Source organism: Fistularia commersonii, chromosome 15, assembly GCF_037954325.1.
Source record: "Fistularia commersonii isolate RoL2024-O1a breed Wild chromosome 15, RoL_Fcom_v1.0, whole genome shotgun sequence".
Lineage (NCBI taxonomy): Eukaryota > Metazoa > Chordata > Actinopteri > Syngnathiformes > Fistulariidae > Fistularia > Fistularia commersonii.
In genome coordinates, this window is record NC_141298.1 from 15,966,784 (window position 1) to 15,989,839 (window position 23,056).

Below are 23,056 nucleotides of genomic sequence, written 5' to 3' on the forward strand. Positions count from 1 at the left end.
ATAGTTCAACACCCGCATTGCTGAACATCGCAGTACCATCAGATATCAAGTGGCCTCGCGCCCTTTAGCGGTACATTTTAAAGAAACTAAACATAATGTCTCCAGCTTAAAGTACCTCGCAATTCAGGCCGTAAAATGTCCTCATAGAAGTGAGGGGACCTGAGTTCTATCCTTTTTAAACATGAATTGTTTTGGATGTCCACACAGGGAACACTGAACCCACAAGGTTTAACTTTCAAGATTTATTTTTTCAAATCGTCTGATCAATAATGTTCAGTAATGTTCCATCTCTTTAAATGCCTCGGAACAAGATGAAAATAAGGTAATATATATTTAATAAGACCCGCCTTTTGTTTGGTTGTTCCCGAGGTAGGAACATAAATACCTACTCAGGGTTCCTGTGTTTTATTTATGATGGACAGCAGATGTGAGGAATCACATGATTATACACTTTAAAAATGGCGCCACTATAACATTTTTGTAAGGCAGAACAGACGAATGTGACTCGAAACGTCATGCTGAAATACAATGACCCCTCGCTATAACGCGGTTTACTTTTCACGGTTTCGCTACTTCACGGATTTGCATGGCGCATTGTGATCTGTATTCTGATTGGCTAAAAAGTCACTCCGCTTCTTCTCTACCTGTGCGTCAATAACGTTGCAGTTTAATATGTACATGTACGTAAAACAGCTTGCCAAATTTACATGACGTACGTGCAAATTCTCTTGCAATTTCCAGTTTCTCTAAAACCCATAATGTTGACAAAACGCTCTGGACTGACAAAAGATGCTATCTATCGCAGATAAAGTTAAACTTCTGGAAATGCTAAGGGAAGGTAAAAGCTATGCGGCTGTAGGTCGGCATTACGGAATGAATGAATCTTCCGTTCGTTCCATAAAGAAGGAAGAAAAAAACATAAGGACGACAGCGGCAATGTATAATAGAGTATTTAATTGTATAATAATTCTAAAAAAAAAAAATAAAGGTTTCTACTTCACGGATTTTGCCTATCACGGGTTCTTTTTGGAACGTAGCCCCCGCGATAAACAAGGGTATACTGCATATGATCTTCACTTTGGAGCCCTCTTGGTGAGATGGCTTTTTTTTCAAGCCTTTATCTCGGTATAACCTGAACATTTACCACCAGATCCTCCGACGATGCCATGTTTGTCGGGCGCAAAATCAGAATTCTACACCGTCCTCGGGCAGATGTGCTGCTCAACAACCACGACACACAACAACCAACGACGCACTCATGGGTAAGTATGCGGGCAGGGGTGTTTGATGACGTCAGAAAGGGATGTATAAGTTCACATACATAGCCTGAGATCGAAGGGGGAATAAATGTTGGAGGCAACATTCTGCTGCACCACCAAAACTCCACCTTCTTTGCAAGCGTTTCTATAGGTGCCTCCCTCTGCAATGCGCTCACCCACTCCTCACTGTCACGGTGCAAAGCCTTACATTTCTCTGTCCTGATTAGAAGCATGAATTGGCGAAACAGGGCCGGTCAACCGAAACAGTTTGTCGTAAAGTCCATTGTTGAGAGGGAAGTCGGGTTTTCGATCTGCATACGCGGCGAGAGGCGCCTGCGGACGCATGGCGGCAGGCGCCTCTCGCGGGGAGGACTTTTTGCAATGTTTGGTACAACAGCAGTGTCCATTTGTGTTAACATGGTTTGAAGGAAGCACAGTTTAGACACCGTCTGGAACAATTGCCTTTCACCGGCAGAGTTTGCAGTCGGCTTCCATCTCTGCTGCTTGCTTTCAGCGAGGACAATCGCAAAAGAAGGGAATTGCACAATCTTTTGTGGTACATTTAGCTGTGCAGAGGTCCCGCTATTTTCCTTTCTGCCTTGCCAACTTGTTCAAGAGGTGTAAAAAGGAAAAAACGCAGAACACGCGATTGATTCCAAGAATAAATATGGGATGTTTTTAGGGGAAGAAAGAAAAACTTGTATAGAGCGTTCAATGCACTGCAGGACGCTAAGCATACCATTGGGAGCAACTAGTGGTTCTTGCCCTCGGACACTTGTGCGCGCAAGAGCCGATGGAGGGGCGACCGATCCACCAACTGAGCCACGGGAAGGAGCGCAGGAACTAGCTAAAGGGTCTCATTGAGGACCAATGAGAGTTCGGTTTATTTGCGAGTGTCTCTCAAACGCACATCAATGTGTCGATGACTTCTGCCAACACTCTTCGCCGCATAAAAGTTTCATTCGTCCCCGCATGAGGGAGCCAAGAGAAACAAGTTTTTTTTTGATGGCACTACTCTGAAGCGTCAAGTCCATCTCAGCGACGCACTGCGCTGCAACGACTCCGGCCTGCAGAAAACTACAAAACTCAATTTTTGTAGTTTTTTTCAATCTTAAGTTTGGCGGCACAATACCAAAAAAAAAAAAAAAAAGAAAACAGCTTTTATCCACAAAGTTTCCCCTTATATATGTTGATCTGCTGACCGAGGAGGGAAACACCGCAATTTCGAAGCTTAAAAAAAAGAAAAAAAAAACAGCTTAAGAGCCTAGAAGCTATTTTTCGGAGGAAATTGAATTTTCGAGCATGTGCGATCAAACTGAATACGACCGCGGCACTGTTATACCTTTTCAAATTATTTTGGGGTGCGGGGCTGGGGAGGGATTTAAAGTGTCACACACTTCACTCCCATTACGCTTTTGCTTTACTTTCCTTTGAGTGTTTGAATACTAAAGGCAGGGAAGACCGCGTTAGAAATGTTGTGACAATGAAAGCTGCACCTCCATCCTCCTGATTGATCTCAGTGTCTGGAGGCAAATATTGGCAGCCCAGGTTACGGCTCCAATTCCATTTCTTTATCACACACACACACACACACACACATATTAGAAAAAGATGGCATGAAATGAGATACTTACTGGGTGAGCCGACTGCGATGGAGGGAAGCAAAGAGGGGATGGAGAGGGGGAGGGGAGAAAGGGGAAAAAGAAAGATGTATGAGATGACGTGGCCTGATGGACGGATGATGTTAGATGACAACATGTAAACAAAACATTGCAGTTTCATGTCACAAAAAAAAACAAAAAAAAACCTGCGCTTGCCACTATTTTGGTATCACTCTTTTCAATCTGTGTATGTGACTTGAAGACCCTGTTTTTAGGTGTTTCAGACCTTAAAAATCCAAACAGAAATCATTTAACATATAAAACTCCCACCAATTTCCAGTCGGTAATGTTTCCATCTTTTTTTAGGGCCCTTTTTTCATGACAGGAATATTTTTTAACCCAGAATTTTACCCTGTGCAACTTAATAAGCACTTGGTCTGGGTGTAGGCCTTTTCAGAATGACCTAGAATTCTTTGGGGAAACACTTATTTTCCCTGTGTACTTTCCAGATTTCAGAACCTGTCTTGCAAATTCTTTCGTAAACTTGTTTTGTAACAAAACGGCAAAAACAGCACGACGCATCCTGTAAGAATGAAATGTTATTTGCGAGCGCGTATTATCAATCCGTTAGGAGCGAGCGTGGCGTCATCCCTTTCTCGCCCAGATTTATATGATACACTGCGGGGCGCTGAGACATTTGACGGATTGCGGCGCCGCGGGCAGCTGGGTCTGTCCGAGATTAGCAAACACACCGGTTCAATTCAAACTGACAGCCCAGTCGGTCCATGTAGGAAACATGATGAAGTGCTTCAGATAGGTGAAATGATGTGAAATATGAGATGGTCATTTTATATATATATATGCATAAACACACATGGGTTTGCATGAAAAATATAACCGGTTGGACGTGAGTTAATAAATAATGCAAATGAAGTGAAATGGAAGCGGTGAGAACGGAAGCGCTTGCGCTGTAGAAAAGGAGGTCGTTCTGCCTCTGATTAATCCGCCGATCCCTAAAGAAACAGTGGATGAGTGGGAGGAAAAGTATTGAACGGCATGTGGATAAATAGGTAAAGGTCATTTTCCTTTCCTTTTGTGTGCGTCTGTGTCTTCTATGCCGATTATCCCACGACGCCTGCAAAAACCCACAATCAATCTTCATTTGCCAAACAGCTGCTTGAGGAAATGCCTTCTCGGTTTGATACAAAGCCCATTGTGTGTGTGGGCTTATGCAGGCGCGCGAACATGCATCCGCGAGCGTCCGGACGCCGCGCGTTGACGGACGTCAAAGGTGTCGGGAGAGACGGGAGGGCCGGCTGCCGGAATCAACTGCTATGGCGTGAAGCTCTAAGTATTCCCTTTTATCACGGCGAATGACAGCCTTCTCATCCGGGTGCTTCTCTTCAAGGGACCGACTTTATTCTAATGCAATTTCAATGCTTTTTGATCTCGGCGCTCTCTCCAGAGGCTCGATGAGTCGGGGCATGAAAGGAACTTAAAAAATCTTTTTTTTTTTAACCCTCCCTCCTTTATCATCTCTTATATAGTCTCACTTAACAGCTTGTAACTGGTGACTGAATAACCGAATGCAAAGTCTGTCTCTCTGTCCACTTTCCAGGCTTCTTTTGGGTAATATCCCCCGGTGTAAACATTCTGGACATTTGAAGATAGCGTCCGACGAGTCCCGAAAAACAAGTCCCGTGTTTTTTCACGGCCCAATCGGGAAAATGTTCTTTTTTTCGCGGAGCATTCAATCAATTCGTTTTCATTTCATTAACCGGGGATTAACGGGAATGCAATCGTTTACAAAATGCGACGGGATTTGCGGCCGAATCGGACACGAGCGTGGATATTGGACGTGTGCCTCCCCGGAGGTCGGGGGGTTTAAGAGTGCTCCGCTCGAAGCAAAACAATGAATTCACTCCCAAGTTTATTCTGTGTGCCTTTCACACAGTTTATTCTGCCGCCGAGTCCAAATTCAATCGTACGAATGCGCGATTAATCAGGCATCGCCGATCATGTTTGCTGATGCGGACCGTGCAACGCGACATATCAGCCGCCGCCGGCGTGCGTTCGCTAAATCGGCCCGAAACAACCGAATAAAATGCGCACAATTCCTGACGGAGATTACGTTAATATGCAGAACAAAAGCTTAAAATTCTAAAAGTGGATAACCGGCATATGGGCTGGCAGCCGAATCTATTTATCCATCCTCGAAAATGATGACAAGCCCCGCGGGCCTGTTGTGGAACGGAGGGGTATTTTGATTGGACGAGAAGCGTATTGATCATCTGATCAGATGATTAGCGAGCTGGCAAAAACTGTGCCTTGGAAAAAAAAAAAAAAAAAAAAAAACCCTCACGGACCGGCTTCGCTGTTAATTATCCCTTAATCGACTCCTTCATCACGATTGAGCTGACGCTCCTGAGTAAGTTCAGCTGGATTCTCCGTCTGTGTGTGTGTGTGTGCGTGAGTGTGTGTGTGTGTGTGTGTGTGTGCGCATCGAGCAAGGTCCCTGCCTTACCGTGCACTTGCAGGGTCGCAGCTGCCTCGGCTTTGCCGACGCTGTTCTCCGACACGCAGGTGTACGTGCCCTCGTCCTCCGCTCGCACTTGGCTCAGGCGCAGGCTATTGTCGCTGCGGATCTCGAATCTGGAAAGACGTCAACAGGGGGGGATTTAGCGCAGAGCGAGGAACCGAGCGAGCGAAACCAGCGATCGCTGTCTTCAAGCCGGGCGGCGCTTTGCGTGGGAATGACGGTTACTTGGGTGGTGGTAAATGCGCGCGTCGGCGCGCGGGCTGAAATCCAGAAAACAACCCCTTCCTCCATCACATTATCGTGAAAGATTTATTCAATCGGAAACCGAGGCGTGTTCGCGTCAAACTTCTCAATCCATCGCAATCATTACCGCCGCGTGGAGCTTTGTTACCGCAACAAACTCGCATCGACAGGAAGTTCCTTGAGTTATGTGTTGAATTAAATAGGGCTATTACAGTTTCCGACGACGCTCCTGCAGGACCATTTATCAACAAGGTCCAATCGGCGATATCACTTTCTGCTGAGTCAGTGCGCAACTATTACACGTTATGCACGTCACGCAACTTTGACTCGTGAGCGCTTACGAGTTTTTTAAGATACGAGCCGCCGCTCTGGATTTTTTTGCTTCGTGATTTGAGCCAAAATCGGCGTTAGGAGCGAGCGGCATGAGTGTTTGACACCGACGTAGCCCAGAGAAAATCATGGAAAACGAGCAAAGTGTGCATGTTGTGGACTCGCCCAAGAAAAGGTGGAGAATTTGTCGGATGTCGCATCATCGGTGAGAAGGCAGGAGACATTTACGGGGATTCGGTGCAGCGGACGGCGGGAACGTCGACGGACGACAGCGTTCATTCCATCAATAAATAAAGTTTAGCATTAATGTGTATTAAAGCGTGCAGGATACATTTCGCTAAAGTGTGTAGCGAGTAAGTTAAATTAAGCGATAGAGCACCAAAGGAAGAACTCTGCCACCATCTTCATCTCATCATGGAGGTAAATACACTAAATAAAACAAGTTTATTACTTTACACTCACTTTTGTCATTTATAAATATTATTCATACATTATTTGTTATTCATAGCGTTATTCCGGGCTATAAGCCGCTACTTTTATCACACGCTTTGACCGCTGTGTCTTAAACAACGTTGCAGCTAATTTATGGATTTTTTCGGGGGCGAAGGGGCTTCGTGCCGCCAAAACATTTCGCCTCGTCACATCGGACCGATGAAATTGCCGTGAAATTCTAAGGCCGTTCAATTCCGACACCGAAGAAAACGACTTTAACGGTTTTAGACCAAGATAGCGATCAGCTATCTTGCCAGGACCAATAGGAAATGAATGGACTTTTCCTGGTGTTATTAATCTTTTTCATCAGCTGTGTTACAGGCAAAAAGCATATTTGTGGATGTTACTTGCAGGTATTTCATTAAAAGTATAAATATTTCTGTGTAAATATGTTACAGAGTGGACGCCTGCTGCCTGTATATGTTCACATATATATAATGCTCAAGAAAATAAAGGGAATACTTGAACAACACAATGTAACTCCAAGTCAATCACACCTGTGTGAAATCGAAGTGTCCAACTGATTCATTTTGACTTGTTTTAAGAATATTACATGTTTTAAGAACATTACAACATTACTGATCCAAAGGCTGAACCTTTGGATCAGCCTGTAGTCTGTTTTTCCACTTTCATTTGGCGTGTGACTCAAATATATTTGATTTCCACTGATCATTTGTGTGAGTTTGTTGTCAGCACATTCAACCTTGTAAAGAACAAATCATTTAATATGAAAATTTCATTCATTCAGATCTAGGATGAGTTATTTTCCTTTTTATTCTTTTAAGCAGTGTATTTATTTAGTTATCTTTAGACGGTGTGACTTATATTCAGGTGCGCTGAATAGCCAGGAAATTACGCTACGTTAAATTAGCGTTAGAGCACCAAACAAAGAACTTTGCCACCATCTTTGTCCGATCATGGAGGTAAATACACTCAATAAAAACAAGCTTATTACTTTACATTCTCTCTTATTATATCTTATTATCATTCAAGCATTATTTGTTACTTATTCAGTATATTTTTCTAATTTAGAAACACGTACCAATAACTCTAAGCCGGACCAATTCATTTTAATGATGAAATTTGATATTATTTAATTTTTCCAGGGAATTTTCTTGCAAATATACATTTTTTTTTTTACATTTCTTTTTCTTTTGCAATATAATAAAATGTCAGGGTTTTTCTTTCTCACCTTCCCCGGGGCAGCTCGCCTTCCTCCCGGCGCCAGCGGACGGTCGGGGCGGGGTCGCCGTGCACCTCGCAGAAGAAGTCCACCGTGTCGTCCGCCATCACCACCTGGTTCACCGGCTGCTTGGTGAACATGGGCCGCTCTGAAATCGGACAAGAGTTGCTTGCTCTGCGACTTGCTAATTACCGTTCGACTTTTTCAGATTCGTCAGCGTTTTGTAAAAAAAAAAAAAAAAAAAAAAAGCGCCGTTCTTTGGACGCGGCTTTTTGCAAAACAGCGTTCAAGTCATCGTAAACGTATCATCTAGCAGTGTTTACCAACCTTTTTTGAGCCACGGCACATATTTTACATGAGAAAAATCACACCACCAAATAAATATGTCAAAAACATTTTTTTTACGAGTTAGAATGAAACTGTAGTCTCAATTTACTTAGTGTGAAATCTAATATATCCAATATCTGTAGATTCGTCAAGTTGCAATGCAAATTTTCCCACTGATGTGCAACTTTTCTAGAACACTTTTTTTCAATATCTGAAGACATGTCATCAATATGTCTGAAAATGGTATTATTTGAGAGAATTCTGGCTATTTCTTTATCAACGCCAGAGCCGAGCATTTCTTCTACAATGATTCTGCCGGCAGGTAGTATTAATGTTTTGCTACGCTGTGCGGCTGTTTGGATTTAAAGATGAGTTCAGCAACTTTATAGCAGCTTTCACTGCTTTCTCACTCGTCTTTGTAGTTTTCAACAACGCTGCCTGTTTGTTTACGCAGATACAAGTACTTTTTATTTAAAAAATGTATCACGCAAAGCGTCACTAATCACTCTGATACACAGATGCACGGGTTAATCACTACCTGTCGCCATCGAATGGACACGCTGCCCACATAGACATACAAGGACACATTATTTGCGTTGGATAAATAATTTTCGGACCAATCAGGTGAAAGTGGGCGTTTTTCCGCGGCACACCTGAGGATCTCTCACGGCACACTAATGTGGTTGGGAAACACTGTCATATAGGAGGTCTTTCCAAAAAAAAAAAGCATCCGGACGACAGCCCGACACACTGAATGGAGTCGAGATAAGAGACAGAATGGAGTAAAATAGCAGAAGTGGAGCGCCAGGTGCGAGAAAGTGGATTTGCACCGCTTTCCGAGCTCAATTTACGTCTGAAGATTCGATAGATTCCCCGTCAGACGCACGGACCGAGCCTCCAGGGCGTTACCGCTCACAAAAGTATCCGGCAAGGGACCAAATCCGAGGTAAAGGAATAAATCTGCATCAAAGATGAGGACATTTTTATTAATATCGATTCGGCGCTCTGGTGATGATCTTGCGCATTTCATCATTTAAAAAAAGGGTCAGGTCGCACAATAAGCGGGACTGCGAATAAACCAATTAGGGGTTCCATCGTGGTTTTAGTTGTGATTGTTCCTGCACGGCGTGGGAAGCATCTGGGAGGCGGCCGCGGGAAGGTGGAGGCCTCCGGGACCCCGAAAAAAAAAAAAAGAAAATATCAATTCTCTATCTGTTTCCTGCGATCGATTCGCGCTTTCGGAATCAGAGGAGCAAAGAGGTCGGAGGAGGAGGGCAAGTGGCAAGCCAGCGGGGAGACATTCATCTTACGCTCCGGCGGCGGCGGCCGACGGGGAAAAATGCAGGTCCGGGAAGAAAAAAAAATAAAATAAAGGATCGGTATTTGAACGGGAACCGATATGATTCGGTGGCGGCGCATTCGGGATCAGGCTGGAGTTACATAATACAACACGCAGGAGGGGATCATTCAGGGTGGAATTCTAACTCGAAATAGAAAAGCCATAATATTAGTTTCGCAGAAATGATGTGACAATAGCGTACGTGAAAACGGCACCGGCAGACATTCAGCGCCGCGTCGCTGAACATTACCGGCACTTCAGAAACAACATCATCGCTGTTTTCATTGGCTGCAGGACATTATAGCTTTAATTGGCTTAAAGCTTAAACTCACAGCGGGCGGCGCTAAACTTAACATCATTAGTAGCGATGACTTACCGAACACCACTAATTCAGCAGGATCGCTGTCTTTCTCCCCCACCATGTTGGTGCCGACGCACACGTACATGCCGGCGTCGCTTTTCCTGGTGTTGGAGATCATCAGCTTGCCTCCGCGGATCTAAGGATGCGAGAGAAGACCGACGAGAGAGGCGAAAGGCAAATGATGAGCGGGAAGAAACGCAAAAAAAATCCGCTTTGACGGCATTTTTATCGGCGCGACTGCTCGTTTCACGGCTTCTCATCAACACCGTCCGACGGAAGCGGGCAAAATCGAGGGAAAGATCTAGCGCGTCAAAAATTTGCCACAAACAAATCCAGCCATTTGCAGTTTTTTTTTTTTTGTCAAAAAAAAAAAAAAAAAAAGGAAAATATAAAACAATAGCTTGTTGTTATTCAGAGGCGCTCGCGTTCAAAAAGAATAAAATATTGTAGCGTTTGAAAAGAGAGAAACAGCAGCGCGGTCGTCATTCGTTCATTCAATCACTCGCTCATTCGTTATCTCTCCTGCTTATTCCATTTTTTCATTCGGTTATTCAGACTCTTTATGAAATTAAACATGGCGTTGCACGATTGAAGTCCTAATTTAACTCTTTCAGCGCTCAAGTTCCTCACACAACGGGAGTTTTATCAGAAGATGAACTTTATCGATCCTTCGTTTGTCAATAAATGTGAATAGAAATATAAATACAGAATGCTTGACTTCTCATCATTGCTATTGAAACTCTATTTATGTTGTCGCTTAGTTTTGGTTGTCCATTTTTCCCCCTTGCTGTTCCTTCATGTTGTCCATTCTCACCCCTGATGTTGCTGCTGCTCTTCTCCCTGCTGTCTGTTTATTCCTCTTCTGTCTTCTAACTGTCTCTCCATTTATATTTATATTCATATTTATTTTTGACGTTATGACTGTTACACTGCTGTGACAAAAGAATTTCCCCTTTGGCAATCAATCAAATTCATCTTATCTTAACTTATGTTAACTGATCTTACCTCATCTTATCTTAACTGATCTTAACTGATCTTAACTGATCTTCACTTATGTGATCTTATCTCATCTCATGTTATCTTATCTTATCTTTTCTTGTCCCAGTTCATCTTGTCTTATCTTAACTTATCTTACTCATCTCATCTTATCTTATCTTATCTTATCTTATCTTATCTTATCTTATCTTAACTGATCTTACCTCATCTTATCTTATCTTATCTTATCTTATCTTATCTTATCTTATCGTATCTTATCTTATCTTATCTTATCTTATCTTATCTTATCTTATCTTAACTTATCTCATCTAATCTCATCTTATCTTATCTTTTCTTGTCCCAGCTCATCTTGTCTTATCTTAACTTGTCTTATTCTATCTCATCTTAATTTATCTTATCCTTACTCATCTTATCTTATCTTATCTTATCTTATCTTATCTTATCTTATCTTATCTTATCTTGTCTTGTCTTATTTTATCTTAACTGATCTTAACTGATCTTACCTCATCTTATCTTATTATGTCTTATCTCATCTCATCTCATCTCATCTCATCTCATCTCATCTCATCTCATCTTATCTCATCTTATCTCATCTTATCTCATCTTATCTCATCTTATCTTATCTTGCATTAAATAGAGGGACAATTAGACGAAAATGGCAAAAGGCATTCACAAATGAATAGAGAGCATAGAGAACAGAACGGACAACAGAATGGGGGGGTGAACGACAGTATGATTGAAAATTAGACCACCTAAACATAGACAGTGTGACAAAAGCAATGACAAAAAGAATAGAATAAATCAACAGAAGTAGCAGGATGCGACTGGGGTTCAAAAAAAAAAAAAAAAAAAAAAAACCTCAGCATTTTAATATTTAACCAACACCGACAAGCGCCGGCAAACCAACCGTGATCCTCTCGTCTCTGTCGTTGACCCGGATGTTGTTTCTCTTCCAGGAGATGGTCGGCTCCGGGTGTCCCCTGGGGGGGATGCACTCCATGACGGCCGGCTCCCCCGCCGCCACCACCACGTCGCTGGGCGTCTGACGGAAGTCGTCTCGGAGAACTGCCGGGGAGAGAAACCGTGGAAACCGTTCAGAGTCGACGCGTCGTGACACTTTACGGATACGAAGTACACAAATAACACACAATCTGATGAGACTGTGCTAATTACACTGTAAGGCCGTAAATTTCAAAGTGGGGTGTCTTGGTTTCACATCGACTCGGTGTCGTGTGGGCGCATACATAATGATGGCTGACACACACACACACACACACTAGCAAATGAATTATTCAGTCTGACCCGCACAAACACACACACCCTCCCTTGGTGAATGCGCGCACATAAATATATCTGGACGTGTGGAAGTAGGCCCCATGCAAAAAAAATCAGTTTAATGGACATTTAAAATTTAAATGTTCATTCAACAAATTTTCTGCATGGGGCCCAAAAAAGGATTTTTTTTATTTTTGGATTTAAATAAAAAAAATCCTTTCTTGGGCCCCATGCAAAAAAAAAAAAATCATTTTTTTTTTCATTTTAAATCCAAAAAAAAAAAAAAAAAAATCCTTTCTTGGGCTTTGGTGGATTTTATTACTGTTCACTCGTCGCAACAATGCGAATCAGACGCCGGATGGCGTGTCGGGTTCCACCGAATCGCTGTCATTTCAGTCCCTGCAGCTCCTTGACCTCCCTGGAAAGGTGCGAAGGGAGTTTTTGTAATTTCGGCTGATGCACCGACAAGATAAGTCCACTAGGAAGGGGCCAAAGCCGTGCAGGGCCTGCAGGCTACAAATCTGGTCTAAGCCCCCCCTCTGGTGACACACAAAGAGGGACAGACTAATGGCTCGGTTTCTATGACGCCCTCACCCACCCCGGAAAAAAAAAAAAAAAAAAAAAAACCCTCATTGATCTGAAAAAGCAAATCCGACCAAAAAAAAAAAAAAAAAAAAAAAAAAAAATCCCCTTCACGTCACTGTCTCTCCGAGGCAATTACTAAGAGACCTCCTCTCTCCAAAAAAAAAAAAATCTCCCCTTTGAAGCCGGCGAGCGAGCGAGATTTTGGACATCAAGGCTCAGGCGGATGTTTAATTGATGGCGGGGAACGACGTCGCTCGTCTGCATGCGTTGAACCGTTCAGATCGCGGTATCAATAACTTATACAAACACGGCTGCTACGGCTTCCGTGGAAAAAAAAAAAAAAAAAAGGAATACATCCGCAGGGCTTCGGGGAAATGTTTGGGGTACGTCACGAAAATGCAAACAGAGATATCATTTTTTTTTACCGCAAAAAGTGCAAGTCATGTCAAAACCGCTGTCCTGATTTAAACTGACGGTTCTTCACAGACTCTTCAGCATCGCTACAGCGAGGCTGTCAAACACGTCATCCCGCTGTCAGAGTCGGGGCTTTTTTAAAATGCCCTCTGTCTACAACCGGTAGACACCGCGTTCATGTTTGTTTTAAAAAAAAATAAAAATTTTGAAGTAAACTCTTAATGCAACATGTTAGGCTGTCGTACTGCCAGAAATTTCCTCTCAAAGCAGGAACCTTCACACATCCAGGACGCCTTTTCAAAGCCCTATATTTATATATATATCATAATATGTGTGCACTTTCTGGAAGATTCTGCACTTCGGTACGCTCAGGGAATGACACAATTATAGGGTTGGGTCCAATTACCGAGCCGTTCCGGTGACATTCCCTTTTCTCGTCCGAAGCTCGGCCCTTGAGCTTGGAGTCGGTGCGAAATGGGAGCGCGGGTTTCACTCGACTGTCTTTATGGAAGCGGCAGAAATAACACGGCGCCCTTTCGGTGACATCATATGAAAAGAGGTGATTATGGTGATGATTAAAAAGAAAAATGGTCTTTGGGGTTGGAAAAAAACTCAGCCGGTTCACGTCCGAGTTCTGACTCTTTGCCATGAATTAGCGTCGGACGCTTTATCTGTTTATCAGAAAGCGGCATTTTAATTGAAACCGGTAAGGAAAAAAATAAATCGCATTTTTTCCAGCGAGGTAAATGTCACAACATCTCGGATGTGCTCGGCTTAATTACTAGCCAGTTATGAGATTCACGCGACAGCTGTTGTTATGAAGCATTATTTCAATCAACCGACGGCTAATTAGGAAAAACGTCATCCTCGCTTAACTAAACACGTCGTCATTGACAGGAATTCACAATAAACCGTTTAGTTTTACTTCTTCTAATTGAGACGCATTGGTTTCGATGCAACGTTTCAGTTGCCGCGCGTTTACTCGCATAACTTGTCATTCAAAGTTCTGCCAAAGAGTTACAGACTAAAAACCGGGAGACAGAAGGTAATTTTTAATGGAGTCGCCGAGCGCTTCCGTTATCTCGATGGTTAAGTTTACGCTGGTAATCTTTGGGTCTTTACGGCGACAATCAACAACCAATAGATGAGCGCCGACAAGATCGGTAGGCGAACAATCATTGGTGGCAGGAAGCTCTGCAAAGACTTGCTTAAAAAACATTGCGTGTTGGTTCAGCGATTTAAAACCACGAGTCGTCCTCAGAATTTCACCGTCATTTCAATGGTCCGATGTGACGAGGATAAATGTTTTGTTTCGAAGCGTGTGAAAAAAAGGAGCGGCTTATAATCCAGGAATTACGGTATATATTTTTCAGTTGCAACCTGCTAAACAAGTTCTATACTGTTTATTTGTAGTTTTCTGGTTCGATCACTTTTTCTTGCTGTCCACTTCCTGCTGTGAGTGGTTGAAATTCCCCCACGGTGGGACAATGACAGGAATATTCTCTTTTAAAAACTAGAAAAAGGTTTTTTCAGTATGTTTTTTGAGGGACTGGTGATCATCGGGGTTTACATTGAGGTCAAAGGGAAACATTGATTTGGTTCGCAAATATTTCAGCATCAAAGAACAAATTTGATTCATAAGCCCAGGTTCTACTGTACGTAAAAAATTGTCATTCGGCCAGAGATGTTGGTATTTCACCGGCTTCTGACCAAAGCGTGGGCTATTGTCGACCAATCACAGCGTACATTCATTCTGCTTGTGTGTGGCGAGGATGTCCATGTGAACTCATTAGCCGGCGAAAAAATATAAAAAAAAATATACAAAATAAAATCTAAAAAATTATATAAAAAAGTGTATATATATATATATATATATGAAAAATATAAAAATATAGAGTGTAATGCCGCTCATGATATATTTACTATATAATGCAGAAGGAGCCTACTTACGATTAGCACAATTCTGTGGAGTCATTTATTATTATGATTATTATTAGGTGCACATATATATATATATTTATATATATTATTTATTTTTTTATTTTTGTTTTTTTTATTTTATTTAATTCTATGATCACAGTTTGATGCTGCTACCCCAGGTGCCCTCCAATTGCCCCTTGGGGACAAATAATGATCCCTGATATATTTATTATATAAACGCAGAGTAAGCTTACTGTGGCATAATTCTGTACAGTCCGTTATTTCATATATATATATATATATATATATATACAAATTATTACTATTATTATCTTTATTTTTTCTTTGATGCCGCTATCCCACGTGCCCTCCAACTTGCTCTTCGGGGAGACAAATAATTTTTTTTTTTCTGATTCTAATTCTAAAATGGTACCAATGTCGATATAATGTCACGGGCCGGCAAGGAAGGGGTTTCCACTTCATCTGATTGATGACACAATTCTCCCAAAGACAGCAGAGACAGACCAACAAAACCCCAGGACATTACCATTACCATCACAATCCATATATCTACTGTATCTGTCCATCCGTCCCTCCATGAAACTCCCTTCCTCTCAGATTTTCTCTTTATCTGCAGCGCCTTGTTTTATGTGGGAAATTCAGCGCCTCTGTCACGCCGCGTCGTGCAAAGGCTCATTTCTCTTTGTGTCAAGATAGCGCCGCGTCCTTTCTGGATGAGGGGTGAGCGGGGGGGGTGGCGGGGGGATGGAGGCGGCGTGCACGGAGAGATAAATCAGCCTGTTTTGTTTGTAATCAAGGTCACGGGAGACTGGCACATTGGTGTTTAAGGAGGGTGTAAGATATTTTTCTTCTCCTCATTAGCTGAGGGAGAACACTTTCTGCCTTCGCCCCGATAAAACAGAGGTCGACACCAGACGTTGTCGGTTCCTGAACTGCCTCGTCCCCGTCTTCCTCTGACGCCGCCGCCGCCGCCGCCGCCGGCTCTGGTCAGACCCCGATCTTGACGACCAATTACGTGGCAACGGGGGCGAACGGGACGCTCGCGATCCTATTGGCCCGTCCGATCTCGGAAATGACATATCAAACCGCACCCCTGACCTTGTCTGCGACTGCCGCTGAAATTTCTTCCGACTCGATACTCGCGGCAGATTACAACCCCCCTCCTTCCCCCTACCGAACTGAATAAATTGTGCAAGAACCTGTACTGTCAAGCGAACCGCAGAGGGGCACTGAACGCTCCGCTGCGCCCCCGGGTCTGAATTAGCATGCCACGAGCTTCAAGGGCCGCCGCAATGACCTGTCACACGCCATTCTGGGATCACGGCTCCAGGGGGGCCCCTGATCTTTCCCCGCTCTGCCCTCCGCCGTCCCCAGGTTTGGCTCAAAAGAGGCTCTCTAGAAGTTTATTAGGCGCTGGCAATTACCCGCGAGGCCCTGGGGGGCCCATATTAAGTGGGTGCACTCTGACCTTTTCCTTAAACCCCTCGAACAAAGCAAGAGTAATCCCCACCGCTGGGCGCGCTCATCAAAGCGGCGGAAGATAAGACGCATCTACAGGTGCAAATGTGTGTGTGTGTGTGTGTGTGACACACAGGTGTGGAATTCAAACTGAGGCTGCAGGAAGGCGACCGACGGACAGTTGCATCGGTGTCACGAGTTACTAACAGATTGATTAATGGGGAAATGTCCATACATCAAATCGGATTTATTTTTACGAATAAAAGTTGCGCGTTTCTTTTCGTCTTTTCGGTCCAACGTGGGATTAACGGAAGTCAGAGGAGTTGCAGGGGAATCAATACAGTGATTCCTCGCTAAAACGCGGTTTACTTTTCACAGATTTGCATGGTGCATTGTGTTCTGCATTCTGATTGGCTAAAAGTCACTCCGCTTCAATAACGTCAATAACGCGTCAATAACGCGTCAATAACGTCGCAGTTTAATACGTACACGTACGAAAAACAGCTTGCCAAATTTACATTGCGTACATGCAAATTCTCTTGCACTTTTGAATTTCTCTAACACCCATAATGTTGACAAAACGCAAAAGATGCTATCTATCGCAGATAAAGTTAAACTTCTGGACATGCTAAGGGAAGGTAAAAGCTACACGGCTGTAGGTGGACATTACGGAATTAATGAATCTGTTCGTTCCATAAAGAAGGAAGAAAAAAATATAAGGACGACAGCAGCAATGTATATTAATTGTAAAAAACGGTTTCTACTTCATGGATGTTGCCTATCACGGGTTCTTTTTGGAACGTAACCCCCTGCGAAAAACAAAGGTATACTGAAATGCAAAAAAAAACGCTGCGACTGCACTGCACGTCTGGAAAACTGGGTTAGCCGCAGAGATACGTCCCCGATTAAACTTCTCGAGAAAAAAAAAAAACAATCCGCCGCAGGACGGGAGATAGCTTTCCTACTTTCCTCTACCTTTGTGACAATCAGAATCCTCCGCGGTGTCGCCCTGCGTGGCCCCGCGGCGAGGAACACGTTCGTCACCCCATCCGGGGCGGAGAACCCGTCACCTCGGATTACGACGGGCCGTTTGGGAAAATTTCAGACGGGGAATCAAATGTAACGCACGTGTTGACGAACAAAAATAATATTGACCCTCGGACGGAGGGCGGCGACGAAGCGTTCAGGGAACCCGCCGCGTGTCGGGCCGTCATTCCGCCGTTTAATTGGGCGATAAAAATCACCTTCGGGTTGAGACGGCTGACTTTTAATTAAACAGCTTTATTGCTGTCGTTAAGGTTTCAGGAGCCGTAAGCGGAAGCCAGGCGAAGCCGACCCCCCCCCCCCCCTGCGCCCCCGCGCCCCCGCGCCCCACCCCCGGAAGGATAAATATTCAGATGGCGAAGAAAGAATGACAGATAGTCTCCTCGCCGGCGGAGCCGAGGCGAAGGGGGACGAGCTGAAGGGGGGGGGAAGCAACAAGAGCGTCCTTGGGTTTGTGAGAGGGGGGTTGAGCTGGTCATCTGTCAATCCGTCAGCTTACATCTTGTCCCAACATAAAGCAATCTGCTTTTGTGTGAACACACACACACACACTGATGTTTGCATCCCTCCCTCTTATGGCGTGATCAAGCCTGCTTAGATGTTTTTTTTTTTTTCTAACCCCCCGTCTCTCTCTCTCAGGTGGGTTCCTGCAGACGCCCCGCTCGCCGTGGACGCCTATGAAACGCGACGGTCGGCGCTGGAAATTGGTGTGTTTGGAGCGGTGATGGGAGAGGACGGTCGGAGGAGGGGCTTGGTTTTCAGAGACAGATGCCCGCGCCCTCCCCTTCCGCTCCCCTCCCAAATCAAAATGCAGACAATCGTGCAGCTGTGGCGGCGAACACGAGGCGCACGCTTCCTCCAACCCGGTTCCATTTACCCCCCGCGGTGCAGGAACAACACACACGAGACCCTCGTACTCGCTTTATCATCATTTTCTGACAGCTGACCTGAAAAATCCCCTTCAAAAAAAAAAAAAAAAAAACGGCTTAATTGAAGGTTGTTTGTTTCCGAGAGGACTTTCCTGCCCTCGGGTAAATGTCCGCCTCTGGCGAATGTGAATCGCGTTTCAATTACCCCCTCGGCGCCGGTCCGGAGGGGTCACCTTCCCCGGCTCCGGACCCGCCTCGACCTCCCGGCGAGCGATCGCACATAAGAAACCCGTTCGTCAATGTCCGCCGCCCCCCGTCCTTCAGATTTACTCCCTCCATTTTCTTTTGTCTGTCAGCTTGCCGGCCTCGACGCCCATTCTCATTTAGCAGCCGCAACAGCTGCCCCCAAAACCCGGAGCGACCCCCCCCCGTCCCCCCCAAACCCCTCGGAGCCACCGGGGCCGGGAGGCAGCTGGTCCCAGTAGTCACGTCGACGGCGGCATGAAAAATTATTTCCACGCAGAGCTGCCAGAAAATCTGACCCTCCAGGCCGAGACGCGGCGTTGATTCTTCCCCGCTGATCAACAATCGGGAAAAGGGTGGAGAAAGTAAAAAAAAAGAACCCGACGTTCAAATATTTGGGTCTTCTGCCGAGAAGACGCGCGGGGTTCCGCTCGCCGCCGGCCTCGGGGAGGCCGATCGTTACCCGGCGGGCTCAGATAACGCGGAAACCAAAAGCCGCGAGTCGCTGCGACGCGCTACCAGCAGATTACAAGCCTGTTCTTCTTTCGCCGTAATCACCGGGCGAGCGTTCGATTTCATTACGGTGTCACGCTCTGACACTCTTTGCATTGTCGGCGTTATCCTCGTCCCCATCGCACGCCGACCACTGTCCGCGATTGAATTAAAAGTTAAAATACAACTCTGACCGTCCGGAGGTGAATCGGCGCTACCGCGACCTCAATACCAGTCAAACGTGTCGTCTGCAAACTCTATTTTATCCTCGTTGGTCTCGGCCAATTCTGATTATTTTTCTTCATATTTGTCATTGCTATTGTCACTCTGTTTATGTTGTTGTTTTTGTTGTTGTTTTCATCCATACTATCTTTTTTCCCCATTCTGTTGTCAATTCTTATCACTTGTTGTTGTTGTTGTTGTTGTTGTCTCTGCTGTCTATTCATTTTTGGATGTCTTCTGCTAACTTCTAATTGTCTTTCTATATTTGTATTCATATTTATTGACACGATCAATGTTACCTTGCTGTGAGAAAAGGATTTCCACGTCGGGGATCAATAAAGTTTATCTTATCCTATCTTATCTTAACTTATCTTACCTTATCTTACCTCATCTTATCTTATCTTATCTTATCTTATCTTATCTTATCTTATCTTATCTTATCTTACTATCTTTTTTTTCCCCATTCTGTTGTCATTCTTATCCTTGATGATGATGTTGTTGTTGTTAATGTTGTTATTCTCTTTGCTGTCTATTTATTTGTGCATGTCTTTTGCTATTTTCTAATTGCCTCTCTATTCATATTTATAGTCATATTTATTGACTCTAAAACTGTTATGCTGCTGTGACAAAAGAATTTACCCTATCGGGATCAATAAAGTTTATCTTATCTTACCTTACCTTACCTCATCTCATCTCATCTCATCTCATCTCATTTCATCTCATCTCATCTCATCTTATCTGATCTTATCTTATCTTATTTTATGTCTATCTATGTCTCCAGGCCCAGTCACACCTGCACCCCAAGAGCTCCGGTGTCTATGTGTTATGATGAATAAATAGAGAAAAAACACTTACTCTTAAAATGTTTTTAAAATATTATAAACATAAAATAAATAAATAAAATATAATATAAAATATAAATATAATTTTTTTATTTATTTGTATTATTTTTTTTTTTTTTTTTTTTACTGTTTCCTACTATTATTTATTATTGTTGTGTTTTACTCGAAACTCTGGCACAACAATTTCCTTCGGGATAAATAAAGTCGTTCTTATTCTTATTCTTAATCTTAATATGCGGTAAGTAAAAACAAATGGATGAGGTTATCTGTCAAGGCGCAGCGTCTCTCGGTTTCCTAAGCACTCAGAAATGCCACGGCTCTGCGCCCTTTCGGGGGGAGGGGGAAGTCGGGGGGTTGATACTTGGCAGCAGTCAATATGACTGTGGGCCCCACATGCAGCCGAGGACAGGAGGCCCTCATTATCAGCCTCGAAAACACTAGAGGGTGTGTGTGTGTGTGTGTGTGTGTGTGTGGGGGCTAACCGAGCACGTGAAAACACGAGAGACGACGGAAGATCGGGCACGCTTGCGGGCAGAGCGTTCGGCCCAAAGCCGCGATCATGTGACGGCGGGATTACCGTTTTAAGCCGGTTCACGCATGCAATGTATGTGCAAAAAAAAAAAAAAAAAAATTATGTAAGCCGGACAAAAAAAAAAAAAAAAAAAAAAAAACACAACTTGAGGCGTGGAAAATATTCAGATGGCGGTATCGGATCATCTAAAATAATTAAAAAAAAAAAGCAAAGATCAAATCACACGCTTTGTTTTTTCCCACGTCTGAGGGGCGAAATCATCTTTATTTGTCATTTGCAAAAAAAAAAAAAAAAAAAAAACACCAGATTTGATTTGAAACGTTTGTCCGGAGGCTCCGACATACCTGGCGAGCCTCTCCCGCGCACGGCGAGATCTGCGGCCAGATTGTCCGCCTCGTGTTTGTTACAAATCTCCCGGGGTCAGCGGGGGCCCGTCGGTTCGAGACGTCGTAAATTAAGGTCGGTTTAGGCTCGGAGCGGACGCTGACCCCTCGAAAAAGGAATTCCTCCGCACAAACATCCAGTTACGGCATCTCGGACGCATCTGGAACCCCCTCCCGTTCTCCCGTTCGGAAAAATAAAGCCATCCTGAAATGAAACGGAGATTTCAACTCCAATATTGCGAAGGAAACCGAAGCACGCTCACACAGCTGCTCATCACCCGTCCCCGCGTGACGGTAAAATTATTAAATGCGTAAACACACACACACACACACACACACACACACACGAAATGGCCGCCACAGGATATTAACAGCGGCCACCCAAAATGATAGGCATCCACTCCAAAAATAACACAAAATAAAATCAAGCATTTGGCTAACAGGTTGTGCTTTCAGAGGTAATACATTTAATAATAAGTCAATTTTAGGGGGGAAAATGTTAGCGCACCAGCTGTTTAGAAATTAATGACTTTAAAAATAAAATTAGGAAAAAAGGGAAAAAAAAAAAGGATTTTTTTTTTTTTTCCGACTGCCCCCACACACACACACACACACGCACGCACACACTCCAACAGAAGAACAACCCCGAAGCATGTTTGGTCCATTTGATTAAAATGGCCAGATTTCAAATTCACAGTGTGTGTGTGTGTGTGCGTGTGTGTGTGTGTGTGTGTGTGTGTGTGTGTGTGTGTGTGCATAAAAACTCTCACATGAAAGACCACCTCATCAACAACTGCACCGCAACCCACCCCGTTCGTCCAGCGCCGCAGAAAAGGCCCCGGGATTGTGGACAGACACGGATAAGGCTGCCTTTAAACACAACCGTGTTCGCATGTTTACACACACACACACAAACACACACACACACACACACATTCAGGCAAACTTCTTATTGGAGTGCAAATCCTCCCGATCTGCTGGCACGGGCTGGGCTCACCTATGTGTGTCTCAGCAGCAGGTTCCCATCCCATTTTTTGAGCCGCCGCTCCGGCTCCGGCTGTGCTCACCCACCCGACAACCTTGAGGTTAATCCACCGCAAACCTCCCCCTGGCATGCCATGTTGGCCCTGCGCACACGTGTGTGTGTGTGTGTGTGTTTTTTTCTGCCAATTCCTCTATTTACGTGTTTCATTCCTGCAATCCCTGATGGGCCCCACGCTGCTCCCCTCCTCTCCATCCGGCTCCTGACGCCAAATTCGGTAGAGCGTGTCCTCTAATTCCCCGGGAATTCATCTAACTTCGCGACTCCCCGGCTGATGGTTTTTTATTTTCCTGCGAGAATCCGGGTCCGAGTTAGCGCCGCGAGCACGTTCGCTTGCTGAGGTGTCTTTGGGCAAGACAGTGATTTGTATCGGACCTCCTGTATCGGAGCTGCTAATAAAAAAAAAAAAAAAAAAAAAAAAACAATTTCCTCACATTAATCAATAATATCGCGTTATTAAAACGCTGTATCGGAGATGAATGGCTCCATCTCTTACGATGGAGAGCGGAAACACGTGACCCGAGAGCGAGGGACGCGTCCGCGGATAAAGCTGACATTACATTACATTACATTACATTACATTTGGCAGACGCTTTTATCCAAAGCGACTTACAATAGAGGACATAAGGACTGCAAATAACACTTGCAAATACAAGATGCACAGGAAATATACAGAACAGTAAGCTTGGGTTAGTGAGGTTTTTTGTTTTTTTTTGACAAAGACGTACACACACACACACACACTGCATAGCCTAACTTGATGCCTAGCCTGATCTGGGGCAACAGCGCAGTAAAAAGTCCTGAAAGAGAAAAGTTTTTACCTGTTTCTTGAAGGTTGAGAGAGATGATGCTAGTCTTGTTGCTTCCGGAAGTTTGTTCCACCACTGAGGTAGTAGAACTGAGAACAGTTTTGCCTGAGATCGCTTAGAGCGAGCAAAAGGTACTGCTAGTAGGTTTGTATTAGAGGAACGCAGCTCTCTGCCGGGAACATAAGGTCTTATCATTTCGTTCAGAAATGCTAACGCATGTTCGGCGTTCTTTTGC

The 23,056-nt window shown here is 44.2% G+C and overlaps 1 protein-coding gene across 4 annotated transcripts in view; it reads right to left on the minus strand.

The window, feature by feature from the left end:
- Positions 1-23,056, minus strand: part of robo3 (roundabout, axon guidance receptor, homolog 3 (Drosophila)) — a 133,083-nt gene that overhangs the window by 65,734 nt on the left and 44,293 nt on the right. For all 4 annotated transcript variants that reach the window (XM_086161066.1, XM_086161068.1, XM_086161067.1 and 1 more), the window contains exons 3-6: positions 11,578-11,735; positions 9,690-9,810; positions 7,657-7,795; positions 5,385-5,512 (exon numbers count right to left, since the gene is read on the minus strand). In XM_086161066.1, coding sequence (XP_086017192.1) covers positions 5,385-5,512; positions 7,657-7,795; positions 9,690-9,810; positions 11,578-11,735 — 546 coding nt within the window. The remainder of the gene's footprint in view (positions 1-5,384; positions 5,513-7,656; positions 7,796-9,689; positions 9,811-11,577; positions 11,736-23,056) is intronic.